Source organism: Chrysemys picta, chromosome 1 (genome assembly GCF_011386835.1).
Source record: "Chrysemys picta bellii isolate R12L10 chromosome 1, ASM1138683v2, whole genome shotgun sequence".
Classification (NCBI taxonomy): domain Eukaryota; kingdom Metazoa; phylum Chordata; order Testudines; family Emydidae; genus Chrysemys; species Chrysemys picta.
The window spans coordinates 73,226,664-73,248,266 of NC_088791.1; the positions used below are offsets into that span (position 1 = coordinate 73,226,664).

Sequence of the window (21,603 nt, forward strand, 5' to 3'; positions counted from 1 at the left end):
TGTTCTAAGTTCTGTCATTTGCAAGTTGGGATGTGGTGTTCTGGTTCAAGTTCAGCTTTGGGGGTTTGTCTATCTACAGTAAAGTTTAGTTAGCAAAACATTTATGGGGAAATGAATTGGTGCTACAGAATAATCAATTCAATTCATCAGCTGCTCTAATAGATTCAGGGTTGTATTTTACTGTGGTAATAGCACAAAAAACTGGTTCTCAATTAAGTTCTGCATACAGACAGGTTTATGTAAAATATATAAACATTTGTCCAAGTTGTTACAGATTGCATAAATATGGCATTTTTACGGGTGCATTTACATATGTGCATGTACAATGATGTGCAAATAATCACAATTTGATTACAATCTTTGAAAAGCACTTGAACTTTGCATCCAAGTAAAGCAATGAATGAAAAAATGCCCACTGAATAATTTAAATACCAAACTCATAACATGGTTTAAAATATTCTCAGTAAAACTTTCACACATTTAAAATAGTTTTTATTCATTTTATTTGTATATGTCAAAATACATTTTTTCCAAAAGAGTGGGTTTTGCAACTAGTTTCATGCAGATACAAGGTCTGCTCAGTACTACCAATAAAATCAATATAGCACAGTAGCCGTTCGGTTTTTAGATAAAGAATAAATAACCTAAATATAAAACACTAAAATATTAGAAACACGTATTTACTCATTCACAGGCACCCAAACTTTACCAAATATAATCCAGAATATGCCTAAGTGTCTCATAAGAGAACTGAACATGTTGCATCCATTCAAACTGATCAATTCTCTGCCTTTTATGTTAGCGTAAGACAATGGTGGTTCCCTATATTCAGACCCATCTCTCATACAGATCAATTATAACAAGATATCTCAAAAACTATCCTTGTACCTTTAAAATCAAGAATCCTGAGCTTGGTAGTAAGAGCATAACCTTGCATCTTCAAAAAACCAAACAGAAAGAACATGTTCCCCTTACCAAAAAAACAAAACAAAACAAAAATAAAACAAAAAAAAACAAAAACACACAAAAAAACCCTCCCCACCCCAATTAAACAAAACCCCTCCCCAAGAAGTAGGCAGTAGAACACAATGACCTTTTTAAATGAAGGGGTACAAATTCACATTTAATATAGTATACAATAACCAAGAATACAATAGCTACTACAAGCTTTACAATGTACAATTTATTTTAATGGCTGAACTGTTCAGTGGTATTAGGCAATAGTCTATGTGCCAATAAGATGTCATCTTGTATAGTTTAGTGAAAATATAAAAGCTGTTTGTTTCTAACAAAAGCAATCTTCACTTAAGTACTTTTTTAAAAAAAGGCCACTGAAATGTATAAAATGGTCTGAACATGATGGTGGTATCAACTCAGATGCCTTTTCACATGGCAATAACAGTGCATATAAACATTGTGAGTGTAATGGGTTAGGTTTTTCAAATGATTTAGTAACTTTACTTTGGCTAGCACAACAGTTTTGGACAGCACTCAGATAAATACAGGTATGTGAAATGTAGTGAAGCAGTTATATTTATGCAACTTTTATTATGGTGAACACTACCAAATGAAAAAATGGGAGGAAGAAGGTAATAAAAGTATTTTATAGTTCAAACCTTTTGTCAAGATAGGGCTCCGTACAATGTGTAAATTCATTATACCATAAAAATCAATGAACTTTGTTAAACACACTATTCTGGAGTAGCCTAATTTGCATTAACAGACATTTGCAATAGGGAAGATATTCAAGCATGCCACGTGGTGGTCTGAAAATCAAAACAGTACACATTTATATATACAGCATCACTCAGTACCTGCTAAAATGAATGTGAAGATTACAGGATCTAACACGTTTCACTACAAACTTTTTTTTTTTTTTTAAAGTGACCAATAAAGGCAGAAAACAGGACTTGTAAAATAATTCTAGTTTCAACTGACTTTAAAGCATTGTGTATAGGAAATAAATGCATATTGCACAAACAGTGAAAGCAAATGTTCCACCAAACATTTCAGTTCCAGGTGGTTGGACAATACAATTCTAGTTAGCAACACAAAGATGTATTTTAAAGGGTTGTGTGGTCTCTGCAAATGATAAAGCCGTGAAAACACTGTACAAGAAAAAAACTGGTACATGAATAATTAAAAGGGAAAACACAAATCCAAATGTAGATGTAAAGGAAAAACTGAGTATAGAAAAACTATGAACTGTGGCACAACATGAGTAACTGTCTTCTGTGAGAGCTGAAAGCTTTTGTTGATGCAAAAAGTGTTTATGTACAACTAAGGCTTTACTGGTTAAATATCTGAGGCATATCTGGCCTTGAACACTTTCCTTATTTGCTGTAGCTGTAAACAAGATTTCTCAGTCATTTTATCTTCTCAGCAGCTGCACTTTAACATGAAACAATGATCCTGATAAAAAGAACACAGGTAAGAGGGCATTTGGCAGGATATCTGAAAATGACAGTCTCCAAGGAATCTTCCCAAGCTTCCAGTGACTGCCACATCATGGTCCACTGGAGTTACTAGATATGTGCAATACCATTTTGCTGCTGTAGTAAACCTTTTTATTTGGAAAGTTTGCTTATAACTCTGATCAAGGCCCCATTTTCATCTTTTAGCCTCTGGTTGTCTGCCTTCAAGTCTGGTAGCATCTATCAAAAAATGGAAGCACAATGGTTATTTTGCTGGTATAACCTAAAACAAAGGCAACAAAACTAGACAAGGCAGTCATCAGAAATAGAACCCTTATTCATAGAAGTTGTTTTAGTTCTTTCAGTAATAAACTGGTTTTAGGGTTACCATATTTAAAAAAACAAAAAACGAGGACACTCCACAGGCCCTGGCCCCGCCCCTTTCCCACCCCGGCTCCGCCCCTTCCCCAAAGTCCCCGCCCTAACTCCCCCTCCTCCCTCCCAGCCACGCGAAAAGGGCTGCCTGAGCGCTACCGGCTTCACGGTTTGCTGGGCCGCCCCCAGACCCTGCGCCCCGGGCCGGCGCTTCCCCAGTGGGGAAGCTTCCCAGAGGGGAAGCACCCAGCCGTGGGCGCAGGGTCTGGAGGCTGCCCGGCAAACCGTGAAGCCGGTAGTGCTTGGACTTCGGGCAGCCCCCATGCCTCCGGACCCTGCGCCCCCGGCCGGGCACTTCCCCTCCTGGGCTCCGGCGGCTGCTGTGCTCCCATAACTCCTGGGCTCTGTAAGTGCCAAGCTGCCCAAGCGCTACCGGCTTTGGGCAGCCCCCATGCCTAGGGACCCTGCGCCCCCGGAGCCTGGGAGGGGAAGTGCCCGGCCGGCGGCTCAGAGTCCGGAGGCAAGGGAGCTGCCCGAAGCCAGTAGGGCTCGGGCAGCTCGGCTTTAAACAGAGCCGAAGAGTCAGGGGAGGAGCACAGCAGCCGCGGGAGGGGAACTGCCCGGCCGGCGGTATTTTCCCGGACACGTTCGGCTTTTTGGCAATTCCCCCCGGACGGGGGTTTGATTACCAAAAAGCCGGACATATCCGGGAAAAAACGGACGTATGGTAACCCTACTGGTTTAGAGCACTTGGCCTTCTGGCATGAAACAATTAGGCTGTGGAATATAAGTTCTCCTTTGCTAGCACTGGATGCAGTAAAATTCAGTAGCTGCAAAAAATGGCCTCATCCTGCTCTAGGTGCTTTTGTGCAAAGTAAATGTTGATTAAATTGTTTTAAAGGTTTTAATTACTTACAAGTGCACAACCGATGTTTGTGATCAATTGATTCGTACTATTCAAGAGGCCCATCTACACTAGCAGTCTGCATTATTTCATCAAGATTTAATATTAAAGCTAAGCATTTCTAGTTCTGTTTGTTCCTGCATTGGTTCCAGCTTTCCGCAATACCCAGCCTGATCAACATAAAATGCTTCAGCATGTCTACCTATAGCATTACCTTCAACCTATGCTTTGGAGCACCCATCCCAAGTAGCAGAGTGTACATACACCCAAGAAAACTACATTAAAAGAACATTAAGGTTGCAAAGTCAAACATTCAAAAGTTAGAAAATGCCAGAATTAAAGTTACCTGGAAGGCTAGGAAATGCATAGGCACAGAGAGTTAGGAACCAACGGACGGGGGAGGGAGGGTGGAGAGGCAGAGAGAGGGAGGGGGGCAGGAGCTGGGATGATAGTTGGACAGGATCAGAGAGGGAGGATGGGCTAGGATCACAAGGATCTATAACTACTACAGAGAACACTCCCCTACAGAAATTACTCTCCACATTCACCTGCTGTCAGAAAATATCTGTGAAAACACTTGGCAAACTGTGTGTCCTCACCCGACACGAAAGATAACAGCCTATTTCTGCAAACAGTTACCTCAAGCATCAGAGCTCTGTGCTTTGGATCTAAATGTCCAAACCCTGCTGATGACCCATTCAACACAATTCCAACGTGATTTTTTTTGTTTGTTTAAAAAAAGTTAGCGAAGTGCACACACAACAACCCCATATGTTAGAAGAACATTAAGGCCGCAAAATCAAGCATTCAAAAGTTAGGCTGCCCACACAACGTAATTCTCCCCTCTCCCCCAGTGTATATGTATTATGATACAGACTGACTACATGATCACATTCCCTGCCCCCATAATACCCGTCTCTTCAGTGCACAGGACAGACCTGCCCAGGGAATGAATCACAGCTGTGTAGTGAGTTACGGTGTCTCATTTGCAGAAAAGTGAAGGTGCGTGGTGAGTGTAGCAGGACATTGCAGGAAGAGGAAAGATGGTCTCATCATGATTAAGGAACTTGAATGCCACCTGGAGAACTAGAGTCTATCCTTGCCTCTGCCACAGCGTTCCTGTCTGAAGCTAAGCACACTTAAAACCAGACTTTTCACAGATGCCCACTAATTGTGTGTGCCTCATTTTCTGGGGGTCCAAATTTTTGACCGTGGGGTCTGATGTCAGAAGCGCTCAGCACTCACAGCTTCAACTGAAGTCAATGGGAGCTGAGCTTCGATCATATAAACAGCTATAAAATGCTATGGACTTTGAAAAATCAAGCCCTGTCTCTCTCCACTTGGGCACCCAAAATTAGCAGGCACTTTACTATTCTGACCTTAATCTCTCTGAGCTTCAGTTCCCCAGCTGTAAAATGGGGAGAATACCCCTCATCTCAGGGGTGTGATTAATGTTTGTGAAGCACTCTCATGCTATGGTCAGAGAACCATAGAAACACCCACGAGGATATTAATAATTCTATCTTCAGATCAGGGTTTGAATGGTATGTGTTAAATCAGGCATGGGGCTGACCACTGAACAAAGGAGAAGATAAAACTTCATGGAATGAGGCAGGGGCTTTTGAGCACTTGACTTTGCAACGTTAACTCTTAATGTCTCTTTTTTTAATGCAATATTATCTCTAGTTTACTGTGGTGTATGTATTACGTGTATGGACATATCTCTGCACCATGTAATATGGTTTGTTCCGGTGTTTGTCCTATCTGGGGACCAGTGTACAGTGAAATATAGATGAAATGGCCAAAGACTACCATACTCCTACCTTTTCTGCTGCTCAGTTTGCTCTGGGCTTCTAGACCCAGAATCCTATGGAACCTCAGTGCCCTCTGAGTGTCTGTGCTTGCGGAGGTAAGAGACTTGGTTTTATTCTTCGTATATTTGTAAAAAGAAAATTATTTTGTTTTACATAGTATTGTTTTTGCTGGATTCTTGTTTTGAAGCTAAACAGTTTTCTCTTTAGGATCTAGAGAGCAGAAAAATGCAAGCTCAGGTGTGGAGTGAGAACGTCTCTCTGACCTATCCATGAGGCTTAGTCAATTCCGCCATGTTCCCAAATGTACTAGTCAGTCCTCAAGGCAAATTCGGGGGAGTGTGGTATGGCAGGCTGACCAGAAGGCACTAGTGCACGTGAAGGAGATAAGTACCCTAGAGAACTGAGTGTTACTGGTGTGTGTATGGGGCGGGGGGAGCTTGGTCTATTTTCACAAATGGTTATTTTTTTATTTTCTGTATAAATGTTTGGTGTGTGGGAGATGTGCCTCCAGCTCCACAGTCCTGTGTCAACTCACTCCTTAATGAGGGAGCTACAGTTATGTATGTGAGCACACACGAGCTTTAGCTTTTTCCCCCCTAGTGAATTTCCATCCAGATGAAAAGAACACTGTTCAAACATAGGGCTTTATCTAAATACAGTCTATTTGGTATGCAGTTACATAGTTGCCAAAAACTGTCCTTAGTAGCTTTTATTCTGATGAAGCTATTTGTGCATTACTACTCAAGGGAGGAAGGAGTAATGGGTAGAGAATATATCAGCCAAATACCGAACGGGGGAGTTGACAGCACCAGTATTCTCGATTACTGCAGTAGTAGATATGGGTATTATGGGATTGATCTGGGAGGACAAACTGAAATAGATTAGCTGCAACTCTGTGCTCCTTATGTATATGAATGCTAAAATGGTTCAACGTGAACCAGCAGAAGCAGAACAACTGACCAACATTTGCTTGCAGCTAGTGCAATCTTACTGGATTTAGAAGTTCTGGCGGTATGTCCACGTACCAGTTTCAATACAAAGGGGCAGATCCTCAGCTGGTATAAGTAATGAAGCTCTGACAAGTTACACCAGCGGAGGATCTGCCCCCAAACTGTTCACTAGCATTTCAGGTGCTTGAATAGGTGGTGTAAGTGCCAAAATTCTCTAGTGTAGCTGAGCCTTTAGTTAACCCTTAACTATATATGTAAAGCTTCAATTCCAGTTTACTTTTCCCTGAAAAACAAGAGCATCTTTCTGTGGTCTCTTAAATAAGCAAGACCATAACATACACTATTTATGTCTTGTTATATTATTGTGGGTAATTTTGCATAGGTCTAGTTGATGCAAAATGTCATTCAATAGTCACTAAGCACGTCTTTTAGTAGCCAAACCCAGATTTTTACAAAACCAAACCCACAAATGATTAACAGTTTTGCATAAACAAAGGTTTCAACAGACCGTGCTCATGAGCATGTGTGGCCTCCTACCCCAACCTCCCAATGGAAAATTCTGAGGCCTGAGGCATGTAGGCAGAATAAAAAAAAAAAAGCATACGTCCCTCTTCTCTCCTCTGGGGGAGAGAGAGAGAGAGAGAGAGAGAGAGAGAGAGAGAGAGAGAGAGAGAGAGAGTGTGTGTGTGTGTGTGTAAAAATGATGATGGTGTGAGAGCCATTATCCATTAAAAATATTCTGTTTTTAAAGATATTTTCATCTGGCCCAGATCCACAGGGCTCAGAGCTTCAGCCGTGCACAGTTTTTCTATCAAGGACAAAGGGCTAGTGGGCTGAAAGATTTGGCATGTGGAGAAGGGGCAGGGGAATGGGTCAAATTTTGTTTTCTCAAAGGTAGCCACCAAATGGATTTTTCACAGATGTCCCCTGTAATTGGATTTCACACAGGTATAACATGTGTAATCTTCAAATCAACACTCAGATTTCCTTTGGTTTACAGTTACAGATTTTCAAGCCTATTCTAAATCTGGTTGGATAAAAAGAATATTAGCACAACTGAGCCAGACCTGAACTAAACAAAGTATTTGAACAAATACATAATAAGGCTTGAAATTCAAATATATTCTTGAAGAAAAGAGGACTTTTTTGCATACCAAAACTCTACATACTGGAATGTAAAAACTAGAATAGCTGATGCAAACAATCAAGTCCATAATCCTGAAATCATTATTCAGATATTCACTAGTACAATTTTGATTTGGGTCAGTCTTATAAAAGTTAACTATAGTGGAGAGAGGAAATCTTGGAAATATATTGGAAATCTTGAGATCAGTCAATTTTCAAACTGCATCTTGTACAAAAGTCAAAACAAAGGAAACCTAATGCTAGTTCAAGTCCTGTGTGAATAGCCATGCCTTTTGGGGCACCACAACTTTACATAACCTATAAATAAACTACAATCAAAAATCTTGTACAAGCCAAGACAGACCTATTTCTTGAACTGTCCTCTGATTCGTCTTTGAATGCAAAATGAGAAGATATGATGCTAGTAAGGATAATATCAAATCCTACCAATGTGTCTGTAATAAGGAACAGTAGCTGGGACACTGGACATCATGCACAAGCCAAACTTCTGTAATCAAGCAATAAGTAAATCTTCGGACACACAAGCATTAATAGTCAAGTGCTGCCAAAGCACTAGCTAAAATTCAACACCTGCCAAGCTACTCAAAGGAGAAAAAATGAAGAAAGAAGAAATTACAAGTCCACAGAACGTAGTTGCCTACAGGACCCTGAGAGCTTTGTAACCACTCTGGTCAAGGCCCTATTCTCAGCCAGCAGTCGCTCATTTAAATGTCTCAAAGATTGAATCTGCAGGAATCAAAGAAACAGGAGTGAAAACAAGAGAAAACCAAGTATAGTATGTTTAAAAAAACCACAGACGAGGAGAACTGAAAGAAAACTTAAATCAAAAGAGACAGTCATGTTAAAAGCAGATAACTAGCTGTGAACGGAAAGGATCAAAAAGTGGCACATTCTTGAAATGTAATCTAAGAACAGCCAGTGATTAGTCACAGCTTTCCAGAACAATTCAGGATGCATTAACAATGAGAGTTATTCCTGGAATTCTTTACTTAAAATTCTAATTACATGGACTAAATTTCCTATTCAGCAATCTGCAAATAATCATGTGCTTAACACTACATGACACTTACGTGACACTACAGCAAACAATAGGATGAGAGTTAATCTTCTAATTAAAAACATTAATGTGTGGCTGCAAATAAAGAACTTTGTAAAACTGGTAATATATCATTAGAAGAATGATAATTTTTCCCATGCTGTAGTTTGCTTTCTGTCCCAAATATTATTTTGTCCTCCATTAAGGCACAGGTACTTGGCTCTAAATCTAATGCAGCTAAAACAACATGGTTGTCTTTTGTATACTTCTCTGCTTCTCATCATCCATTATGTCAGCAAGAACTCATGTATACATTTAAAAGAACAGTATCTGGAAGTAAGTGCTGTTGCAGAGCAGCAGAGAGAACTCAAAAATGTGTTTTAGAAGAAACCCTTTAGCAACAGAATAGTGAATACTGGCTGTCAATAGACTGGTGGTGTCTCTCTAAAACTATGGCATCCAAAGATGTTTCCTAGTTCACCACATTCGAACTGCTTCCTTGGTATAATTTAATTTTATCATCAGTTTGGTTGGCTCACTTCTGGAGTTTTGTCCATGGATATAATGAAAAATGTATATACGGTCAACTCCCTGGATTAACCTTATTTAGCTCAAATCATATCACTCAGAACCTAAACTGGGTAAACTTTGGAGGGAGAAAAACTGTGCATGCAACCATATCATGACTTAAGAAAACAAATCACAGAAATTAACTCAAACTACAAGGTTAAAGTCATATTTAAAAAAAAAATTTTTGCATAGGCCAATCCTCTGTTTCGCACTACTGTAAGAAGTTAGTGAAAACCATACAATACCATCTCAGCCTCTAAAAGTGATTCACTTTTCCTCTTGGTTTAAGTTAAAATAAAAAAAAGACTACCGTAGAAACGTTTGACTTTTCTCCCTGGTCACCACCCTAAACTTGTAAATCTCAGCCAATTTCTTTAAAAAATATATATATATATTTTTTTTAAAAAAATGACCCTTTGCTATTATATCCTTTGCAAACAGAAAAGCAATGGAATTGCAGATTACTGCACAAGAGATCCTGTTGTGTTGGAAACTCAGGGAAATGATGTATTTGCCTATTCTCCAGTGAGATTGCCAACAGCTGGAAAACTTCCACCTTACAAATAATGTTAACAACCAATGCACACTTTTACAGAATTAGTCACAAATGGCGTGACACACTTACTTTGAGTTCCTCTTCCATTTCAGATATCCGTCTTTCTAGAGCTCTTCGTTCCTAGATCAAAGGAGTGGCGTTAATGGTAAGCAATGCAAATTGCATTTTTAATACTTCTTGTAAATATGGTGAACATTGTGATACATGTCAAGTTTCAAAGACCAAACAACTAGAAGCACAGAGCGTACAGGAGACTTGTGATGCCAGTGATGTGTAGAAAATTCATTCACATTAAAATTTAAAAATTTAGATGGAAGAGAGATTAAGATATTCATTAACATTTTCATCTCTTCCTATATATTAATTTGGACAGGGTATAAGTTTATAAATATCCTTTGTTCAGATTTATTCCCTCAGGTAGACTTTTGTGATAATTTAACATACAAGAAATGCAGAAAATGATCAGAAACAAACAAGTATATTAAAAGAAACAAAAGCACAAAAAGCATAAGCTTTCATTGACAAGCAAATATAGCTGAAATGTTTGTCTCCTCTCAGAATCTTCCCAAGACATTTTTTTTAAAATTCATTCCCATAATATATTCTAGCTTAACAATGCAGGCAATAGACTTGATATCATGATTGCTTTCTTTATGTAAGACAATGCAGTGGGTCTTATTTAAAAGCAGTTGCCATAGTCAATATTTTACAGTCCAATTTTTCAAAGAGTGAAAGGCAAAAGCAACAGATTATTGCAAAGTGTACATTTATATCTGCATACAATGGTGTTATGCAAAACAGCAAGCAGCATTAACTGAGGTGTGTAAAACTTTGGTTAGATCATACCGCCCAGTAGATATTGACTCTTGCCGGTCACCTTTCAGATACAAACCATTTGAATTTAGTTTAATCATAGTGAAGTTATTTCCCAGACATATTTCCCCATTTTAGCAAATAACTTTAAAGGTTTAGCAAAGTAATCATTTACTGCAGTTGTTAGTATCCTTAGTTTATTCTACTTAATTCTTTTGAGTTGAGAATTGTGTTTTGACAAGATGAGACTGACAGATAATAATGGGCATAGTTATGAGTACCAGTGAGTTAACTGCAGTAAGCAAGTGAACAACAAAAACAAAATAACAAAGCCAAATAAAATAATTCCAAGAAAGTAGTAAACCAAAGTTACCAAGAGTTACATCAGTTACCTATTACACGTCTACCCCGATATAACGTTGTCCTTCGGAGCCAAAAAATCATACCGCGTTATAGGTGAAACCATGTTATATCGAACTTGCTTTGATCCGCCACAGCGTGCAGCCCCTCCACCCCGGAGCACTGCTTTACCGCGTTATATCCAAATTCGTGTTATATTGGGGCAGAGGTGTATTAGTTTTTAAGGGTAGCATTTATTACCAGAGCTCTTAGAAACTAGCGGTCAATTAAATACAGTCAGACTTCATTAAGTTTTTACAGTTCAAGCCAGGGTAGATTGATTCAAATCAAAGCAATTTAAACAACCAATTTCAATCATGATTTAAATCAGCAAGCAGGAAACACTGCTTTAAAATAATTTCAATTGTGTTTCGCAGTTGTACTTCATTATTTTTTTCTAAAGAAAGGTTGATTTTCATTGGTTGGTAACCAATTAAAATGTTGATTTACAACTAAATGTAGCCTTTACACTAGATTTGGTGCTTAATTTTGCTAACCAGGAGGATATGCTATATCTATACATTTATTTAAGATTTACTTAAAACAGCTTATTCACATTCTTAACATGTTTATGTTAGAAAATGGTGATTATCTAAAAGTTTATAAAAACATGTTTTGCATTTAAAACTGATTTATTAAACAAAGGAAGTGTTATGCCTAATTAATGAATTGAACTGACTGTTTCTGGTCATAATCAGAGTTTAATGTCAAAAGGGACTACCAGATCATGTAGTCTGACCTCCTGAATATCTACTGCCACTAAGCACCCGCATACTAAACCCAACCAAAATGTTGCAGCCCATAGGAAACTAGACTATTGTGTGTCACAGGCAGAGAATAGGAGGGAGTGAGGTGCACCAGTGCCCGAGTCCCGCAATTGCGGGGAAATAATTAAGTAGTGTATACCCTGATAATCCTGGCAAATGACCCACACTCACATGTAGTGGAAGGCAAACCCCCAAAGGTCACAGCCAATCTGACCTGGGGGAAAATTCCTGCCTGATCCCACATATGGTGATCAGTTAGACCCTGAGCATGTGAACAAGAACCAGCCAACCAAACACCTGCATGAAAGAATGCTTGGGGCGACCTCAGAACACTAGCCCTCCCCATCCGGTGTCCATGGTCATCATATCCTTCAAAATTTTAGAACTAGCAGATCTCATGCTTTCTCACCTAATTTGTATTCATAGTTTAGAAGAGGAAATCAAGCTTTCCTGCTTTTTTAGCTCCCTATTGGTGTTTCAACTTGGAATGAACTAGTCATTGAACTGAACAAGTTGAATAAACTGAAATGAAGAAAATATTCTCTCTGCACCTACAGAAGAGGCTACTGCTGTGAAAGCTAGTTTAGCACGTCAACAAATTCTGGTTCCAGGTGTTTTGCCAGTGACTTCCAAGAGTTCAGTGGTATGTCTTTCTTTAAAATTTGGCAAACGTACTATTTGGTATTTAAATGATTTTAATAGATTATAGTAAGTTTAGGCCTTAAAATAGATTGTCTATTTCAAATTTTAATTTGAAATAGATTTTTTAAAAACAAACCGGTTTTTAATTTGAATAAAACAATCCAATTTAAATAAAAAAAAGTTTTAAAAAAAATAGAATTGCTTTTTATCTACACTAGTCCAAGCTACACAAGAGGGACTTTTAATTGGCTGACCTAGTAAATTGTTTGGTATGCAAATAGCAGAATTCTGATTAATAAGTGTCCGGAAAATGAAAGTTGTTTCTATGATACAGAAGCGTCCCTAAAAACAAGCTTCTTACTGTAGTGGGAGCACATTTTATAAAACAAAACCACAGTTACAGCTACGTGTCACTATTTTCTCATGGAGAAAAAAAACAAACCCTGGATTCCCTGTACCACAACTTACAGAAGTAACATTTAAACAGCAATTTTAGCAGCTTTCACTAGTTAATAGAAATACTGACCAGTTATTAGTAGGGCTGTCAAGTGATTAAAAAAATTTATCACAATTAATCGCACTGTTAAATAATAGAATACCATTTATTTAAATATTTTTGGACGTTTTCTACATTTTCAAATATATTGATTTCAATTACGACACAGAATACAAAGTTTACAATGATCACTTTATATTTATTTTTGATTACAAATATTTGCACTGTAAAAAACAAAAGAAATAGTATTTTTCAATTCACCTCATACAAGTACTGTAGTGCAATCTCTTTATAATGAAAGTTGAACTTACAAATGTAGAATTATGTACAAAAAATAACTGCATTCAAAAACAAAACAATTTAAAACTTTAGAACCTACAAGTCCAATCAGTTGTACTTCAGCCAATCGCTCACACAAACAAGTTTGGTTACAATTTGCAGGAGATAATGTTGTCCATGTCTTGTTTACAATGTCACCTGAAAGTGAGAATAAACGTTTGCAATGCACTATTGTAGCCGACATTGCAAGATATTTATGTGCCAGATGCACGAAAGAGACATATATCCCTTCATGTTTCAACCACCATTCCAGAAGACATGCATCCATGACGGGTTCTACTCGATAATGATCCAAAGCAGAGTGGACCGACATGTTCATTTTCATCATGAGTCAGATGCCACCAGCAGAAGGTTAAATTTTCTATTTTGGTGGTTCAGGTTCTGTAGTTTCCGCATCGGAGTGTTGCACTTTTAAGACATCTGAAAGCACTCTCCACATCTCATCTCTCTGATTTTGGAAGGCACTTCAGATTCTTAAACCCTGGTCGAGTGCTGTATCTATCCTTAGAAATCTCACATTGGTACATTCTCTGCGTTTTGTCAAATCTGCTGTGAAAGTATTCTTAAAACGAACATGTGCTGGGTCATCATCCGAGACTGCTAGAACATGAAATATATGGCAGAATGCAGGTAAAATAGAACAGGAGACATACAATTCTCCCCCAAGGAGTTCAGTCACAAATTTAATTAACACATATTTTTAATGAGCATGATCAGCATGGAAGCATGTCCTCTGGAATGGTGGCCGAAGCATGAAAGGACATATGAATGTTTAGCACATCTGGCATGTAAATACCTTGCAACCCTGGCTAAAAAAGTGCCATGCAAATGCCTGTTCTCACTTTCAGGTAACATTGTAAATAAGAAGCAGACAGCATTATCTCCCGTAAATGTAAACAGACTTGTTTGTCTTAGCAATTGGCTGAACAAGAAGTAGGACTGAGCGGACTTGTAGGCTCTAAAGTTTTAAATGGTTTTGTTTTTGAGTGCAGTTATGTGACAAAAAAAATCTACATTAGTAAGTTACAGTTTCATGATAAAGAGATTGTACTACAGTACTTGTATGAGGTGAATTGAAAAGTACTATTTCTTTTATCATTTTTACAGTGCAAATATTTGTAATAAAAACTAATATAAAGTGAGCACTGTACACTTTGTATTCTGTGTTGTAATAGAAATCAATATATTTGATAATGTAGAAAAACTTCCAAAAATATTTAATAAATTTCAATTGGTATTCTATTATTTAACACTGATTAATCAAGATTAATTTTTTTGAGTTAATCATGTGAGTTAACTGCGATTAATCGACAGCCCTAGTTACTAGCCATATTTTTCAGGAAGTTGTTCTTTTTAAAATTTCCATGTCTGTTGGACTAATTTTAAGTTACAGGATTAAAGTCAAATCATTATTTGTGCATCCCATAAAAACAACAAAAACCTTTCCTCACTTCTCCGTGAAGATTTAGTCCAGAGATGTATTGCAGTCTCATAATGCTAAGACTTCATTCTCTGTTGTATACTTGATTTTTAACCCTGTGTTTGTTTGCTTGCCAATTGCAAAAATCTTCTGTTAATTACAGTGCATTAGTGCTATTCAACTCTATTTAATCTAATCGTTTTATTTATGAAGTGTCCTCCCCAGGTGCCACTGAAAAAGTAAGTTTCCCTCAGAAACAAAAGGTCTGATTTAAAAAAGAAGTAAATAGCAGTTATAAAAAACCAAAGCCATACTATTGTTCAAAAAAAGCCAGAACCATCATTCAAGGTCAACATTGCATGCATTTTCCCCTTCCCCAAAGTAATAGATGTGTCTTTTGACATAGTAATGTTCGGATCATGTAACACATCAGCTCTCTCACATTTCAATTAGAGTTTTGCTTTTATCTAATTCTCTAATCCTACCTAAAAAAAATCTCAGTCAGAGCACAAAAATTAGCTTTACTAATCCCTCACTATATGCTTGTTTGTCAATTATGAAGTTTCTGATTCAGCTAACTGCAGTATGCAAATCCTGTATTCTGAATAAGGGCCATGGATACTTCTCCTGGCTACTCTCTATCCACATGCTAACGAACACAGGCACCACAACTTCTGACGCTCTCCCCAACCGCTTCAAAATTAAATACCATTAAATTTAAAAAAGAATTACTTTTAGCAGGAGAGGGCCAAAGGGGTTTGCCAAAATAATGAGATGTCTGGGGTTTCGTAAGGTGACAGGCTATAGCCAAGCACTATTGAAGAATTAACAGTAATCAGAATGCAGGTGTGAGAAGAAGTACTTCAGTATAAAAATGAACAACCTGAGGATATTCTCTATTACATCAGTAGCAATCATATTCTGAGTTTATAAACACCTCAACCTTTCACCTCAAAGAGTTGGTTTATCCCAGTACACAGTTATTGCCTCCAAACAAGAAGCATCCTTGGGTTATATGGATTATGTTCAATAACTAAGGTAGAGATGTCCCCAATCCAAATACTCATATCTGAGCAGCCCCACACTTTGGGGAGACTTCAGGATGAGGTTTGAAGTCCTGATCAAGATCCATATTTTGCAGTTTTGGCTCATCTATTCTGTGATGGTAAACAACTTTCACTGTACTACATGGAATGCCCAAAAGCATGCCTAACCTACATTACCAAGTTAAGGGCTATAAATGGAACCCTTAATCCTGTTCTGCCTAAATATTGCCGGGATTTCCTAGCAGTGATGAGACATGTGCCACCCATCCCAATCTTCATAGGACTGGCCCAGTTCCTACAACATTGTAACTAATCTCAAATAACTATGTTGACAATGAATCATCAGTTTATGGCATAGAAACCTTTTTTTTTTTTAGGGCTGGCAGGAGTATTAGTCAGAATCAACTTCTAGAATAATTGTTAGGCTAGTACTATAAAACAGTTTTAATAAGTTTATTTATCATTAGTGAAGAAAGGTACATCTCATCTTGAAAATGGGTCATAACCCAAACGATTCTATTAGCTTTTCCTTATGATAACACCTACCTCCTCTCAACCCTGCATCTCTTCCAGCCCCTCCCACTATTTCATTTTTTTCCGGTTCTGTTTTTATATGTATATATCCTCAAGTTTTGATTTTATGTAAAATATGTGTCTCATACTTGGCAAAGTAGAACATGAGTTTTAGCTTACTGCTTCATTTATGTATAGGCTTGTGCTGCATGTGAAAAACTACCTTTAAAAATTCTCAAAATGATACACAAAAAAATTCTACTAAATAAAGGTGTCTAGTATATTTCTGGATAGCCAATCTTTATTTACTGCTAACAGTTAAAAAGTAATTGAAGTGGGATTTTTATTAATAAACTAAATTCTAGAGTACAACGTTATTTTGAAAGGGAAGCTAATTAGAGATAATTCTATCCTCATACCACTTTCTTATTATGAAGAATATTTGAATGAAAAAAAGTATTTAGTATTTCATTGGCTATTGCTGTCGATTCAGCTGCTGAACTCATTCCTCTGTGACATTGCTGTTGGGAAAGAATTGATGTCACACACAACTACTTCTTCAGATAAAGAATAAGTATTAAAGGTGGATTTTTTTTAAAACTACTCTCAAAATGGTATCTGAGCACCAGATGAAATAACTAATATTTAAAGTACAGACGCTCCCCGGGTTATGCAAACCCAACTTACACAAATCCGCACTTATGGAAAAAGTTCCGCAAGTTCCATAAGCTAGAAAGTTTTTTTTTTAATTTTATTTTTTTTAATGGTCGGGTATACGTTCCTGACTTACGCAAAATTTGAGTTACGCAAGGCGTTTCGCAATGGGACACTTGCGTAAGTCGGGGAGCGTCCGTAAAAGAAAGCAGGGAAATGGAAAAGGAGAAAATGTATAATCAAAGATAAATTCTTTTTAAAAAAAATGTTCCTCATATATCCGAGTTATGTTTGAGTTGGTAAAATCAAAAGAACAACTCCATTCCTTGAGCCAACTAGGTTTCAACTACTTAGTAATGCTATCACAACCTTTATTCCTCCCTTGACCCGCTATGTGTTTTATGTAATAAATTTGGTAAAAGAGTAACATTTCTACAGTGAAACTGACTGGATAAAAAGTCTCCTCCATGGAAAACAAACAGTTTCATAGGGTATGTCTACATTACCCACCGGACTGGCGGGCAGTGATCAATCCAGCAGGGGTCGATTTATCACATCTAGTCTAGACGCGATAAATTGACACCCAAGCGCTCTCCCATTAACTCCTGTACTCCACCGCCGTGAGAGGCGTAGGCAGAGTTGATGGGGGAGCGGCAGCAGTCGACTCATCGCAGTGAAAACACCGTGGTGAGTAGGTCTAAGTATGTCGACTTCAGCTACATTATTCACGTAGCTGAAGTTGCGTAACTTAGATCGATCCCCCCCACCCCCCAGTGTAGACCAGGCCATAGTGTCACTAAGTTTCTTAATACAATGGCCTATTTTAGAAACTGAGAGCAAAGCAGGAATTTTGCTACTGAAATACAAGAGTATCATGTATTACACATGTAAATAAATTGCAACGCCTATTAAAAAATGGGCACCATTACACCTATGATATACATAATTAAAAGCAATAAATTCCACTTGTGTGACCACAGTGGCAAAGGAAATGCCCGTTAAAGCAGGTGATTCTCACTACCCAGAGAAAAAGATGAGAGCTACCTTAGGGGTCAAAAGAATTGAGGGACAGAAGGTGCAGACAAACTGTTAGAGCTATCTGGAGAGGAAGCAGTAATGAATGAATGCAACAGTAAGGAAAGCCGTCTTCATCTCTGCATGCTTTCAGGAGCCTTATTTTCCTTATGCATTATTCATTCACTAAATTACCATAGTGGAATTTCAGTCAGTTAGTGCTGCTGAGCATTTCTGCACCTCCCTGGTTCCCCACCATAACTAACAAGTACATTTTTATTTTATCATTGGTAAGATTTGTAGAACTAGAAGTGGCTTCTTAATCTGCAATAATTCCTGTTAAACTTCTAGATCTAGTACTCCTGTATACTATTAAAACTATATATAGCGCAGGGTTGGCTTGGGGTTTTTTTGGTCTGGTTTTTGTTTAGGTGGCAGAGGGCAAAAGGGAAGTTTAAGGGATTCATATAATATTCCAATATAAATAATTTACTTTAACAATAACGAAACTAACACTACAAAAAATCCTCCCCTCACTACTCTTCTTTTTATACCTTAAAAACAGCTTAAAAACCATTTACATGAATTTGGCGTTTTTAAAAAAAAAAGTTGCTCGAGAAGAGCCAAACTTTTGTTCAAAGGAAATTTTTACAGCTAAGTTATTAGCTTTGAAAAAATGAGTCTATAATGGAAATGCAGACACAAAATTAAAAGTTTATGTCATACATAAAGTTCAGTATGACCATAATTTTAAACCCTGTGTCTTATTGCTTACATATACATTTGTTTACAAATATACATATTATCTCTCACAGAATGTGAGTGATCTGTATTTTCAACAACCTCATCTTCACTCTGCCTACCAATCCATCTCCTTTAGGACTACTAAAATTCCCAGCCTTTGCACAGCTTCAAACAGATCCTCTCTGCCAGTTTAAAAAAAAACAAAAAATACCCCCATCAATTTTCTTCTTCTCCCCTCCCCCAAAGTGGTATCAGCATTATTACTGATGATAAAAGGAGATTCCAATGAGACACCCCGTACTTGCTTTTCACCCTGGAAAGTTCCAAGACATCAGATCCTAAGTAAACGAGGAGAAAGTTTTAAGATTTTTTTTTTTTTTTAATGAAGCTGTTTGAAGCCGCTTAGAGATATGGAATGTTAGACATAATTCTGGGGAAAACTGTTTAACAAGCAGAGTACAGAAGTGGAAGTCAATGGTGCAACTTACTACATCACCACCACATGTGTGGTTATATTACATATAATTAACTTAGAGTATTGTATGCAGTGTTATTGCAGCCATGTTGGTTCCAGAATATGAGAGAGAAAAGGTGGGTGGGGTAATAGCTTTTAATGGACCAACTTTGGTTGGTGAAAGACAGACTTTTGAGCCACACAGAGCCCTTCTTCAGGTCTGGGAAAGATACTCTGAGCATCACAGTTAAATACAAGGTAGAACAGAGCTGTGATACACACACACACAGCTCACCCACCTTGTCTCTCTAATATAATTGACAGTTTGAGGACAACTTATTAAAAGAAGTATTACTGCCTATAATGCTACCTTACATTTATTGCCACTTTGCATCCTACAAACCGAACATCTAAATCATAAGAATCAGTTCAATAAAATACATCCACCCTGGGGTTTGGAAAACAAAACGAAACAAACTAAAGTATCCACTAGATCTTTTGCAGAAACTTACCCTTTTTTCCATTTCCAAGAGTGACCTGTCAGCAAATCTCTCTTGTCTCTGAAATACAATGTTAATAATTAAATTTGGGATTTATGGTGGAAAAACAATATAAAATATAGGAGGCAAACAATAAAAAAAATAAAAATCAATATTTTAACTCTTCATGGTCTTAACAGTCAAAGAAAAGTCAAAAGTCAAAGAATTAAATAAAAGCTTTTTTGTATTCCTGAAATCAAATCATACAATTTTACATAGTATTTAATCTCATGCCCAGGAAACTCTTTAATACCTATATTCTGAGAGACAGTGTTGTAGTTAAGGTTCTGGAATGGTATAAAAGTGAACGGAGTTTGTTCCTGGCTCAGTCACAGATGTCCTCTGTGACCTTGGAAAAGTAAGTTAATACATCCTTACCATTAAGGGTGTTACATCAATGATTTCATTGATGTTTTTGAGATGCTTAGGGCTAGTCTATGCTACTGCGCTACATTGGCGCAGCTGCTGTAGTGCTGAAGACATGCTATGCTTACGGGAGAGCACTCTCCCGTCGGCTTAATTACTCCATCGCAATCAGAGGCGGAAGCTATGTTGCCAGGAGAGCGTCTCCTGCCAACATAACAGTGGTATGGACACCGCTTTAAGTCAATGCAACTTCCATCGCTCGGGGGAAGAGGGGGAAATTTTTCACACTCCTGTGCGAGGTAAGTTACATCAACTTAAGCAGTAGTGTAGACAAGCCCTTAGATACTACAGTGATGTATACTGGGTACAGATATTTATTTATCAATTCTTTCTACAATAGTTTTTAACAAGAAACCTACTATTAATCTACAGATGTGATATCACCATATGCCACATTGTTATTTGAGAGCAGTTATCTGCACCTATTTAGAGTTGCACTATTTGCTCTTTAACCACAAGACAGGATGTCTAATCAGCCAGTGACAGCATGGCAGTCTGTAAACCTGCCATCAAGTTTATAAGTCAATCAGTTCATAAGTTAAACATTGATACTTTGAACATAAACATAATTCAACAATGTGGACTCATTTTCTCTGTTTTTACGCCTTCCTCCCTGCAGTGAAATTAGTTAGATATATGCCGGCAAGAATCATTGATTCCTTAACAATTAACACTTGCATTAGGCGACCAGACCCATCTGGCCTTCCCTCATCTCCAGCAACAAGGGCAGTTGCAGTACTTAACCCCATTCTTTTAGAAAAAGAGAAGGTAAAGCCAACACCTGAAAAAAATGTGAATTCTATTTCCAGGATTTTCTGGTTTGTTACCCATTTTACCAGCCAGAGACTTTGCTTTGTGTGTGAATACAAACCTGAGTGGCCTTTTCCAACTGTAGTTTAAGATCCGTCAGCTCCATGTTGGTATCATGTAACTGTGCTTTCAGCTTTTCATTTTCAGTTAGAATCTGTTCGTAAAGCTAAGAGAAAATTTAGACAGGTTTAAGAAATATGCATCTCTTTTGGTTGCATTACTTAATGTATAAGGGGCTACATTCTTCTAAAACTTGATTTAATTGTATGAAAAGAACGAATAAATTTATACTCAGAGGTTCTATAGAACAGAACAGTACTTTTCGGTGTGTGTTCTGAACCAACTTAATAGAGAACTATATTCCCACCACTGAATGGCTCAAACACACCTGCAGAAACAATATCATTTCAACTAGTTTTTAGGGCATTTTCTTAAGAATATTACTAGCTTATCCCTTATTGAATTATACAGTACAATTTCATAAGGGTGACAAAAGTATTGTAAGTAGTAGTATTTGAAAATTCTAGCTTCCACACGTAAAATGTTTAAATTCCCTGAAAGGAGAAACTTTTGTCTTTTATATTACAGACAAAACGAAATGTGTGATAATTTTACCTTATAGTTCCATAATACAGAAAACAATTGGAAACATTTTTCTTCTGAAAAAAAATCTCTCATTGACAATAAGTTGAACAGTTGCTCATTTCTTCACAAGTTTCTTCTAGTTTTCAACAAGACTCGATTTTACATTGTACTAGCAAG

At 37.6% G+C, this 21,603-nt stretch overlaps 1 protein-coding gene across 16 annotated transcripts in view; it reads right to left on the reverse strand.

Annotated features, from left to right (window-relative positions):
* Window positions 1-217: 217 nt before the first annotated feature.
* PPP1R12A (protein phosphatase 1 regulatory subunit 12A) overlaps window positions 218-21,603 on the reverse strand; it is a 207,838-nt gene continuing 186,452 nt past the window's right edge. For 7 of the 16 annotated variants that reach the window (XR_010591083.1, XM_005308496.5, XM_024104619.3 and 4 more), the window contains 5 exons: window positions 20,903-21,007; window positions 19,579-19,626; window positions 9,835-9,885; window positions 8,220-8,329; window positions 218-2,654 (listed from right to left, as the gene is read on the reverse strand). Coding sequence is in view for 11 of the 16 variants with exons in the window: in XM_005308496.5 (XP_005308553.2) it covers window positions 2,639-2,654; window positions 8,220-8,329; window positions 9,835-9,885; window positions 19,579-19,626; window positions 20,903-21,007 (330 nt within the window). In the remaining 5 variants the exon portion in view is untranslated. Of the gene's footprint in view, window positions 2,655-8,219; window positions 8,330-8,678; window positions 8,712-9,765; window positions 9,886-10,611; window positions 10,643-19,578; window positions 19,627-20,902; window positions 21,008-21,603 lie in introns of those variants that run through there. The other 9 variants (XR_010591071.1, XR_010591076.1, XM_005308497.5 and 6 more) reach the window with 4 other exon arrangements.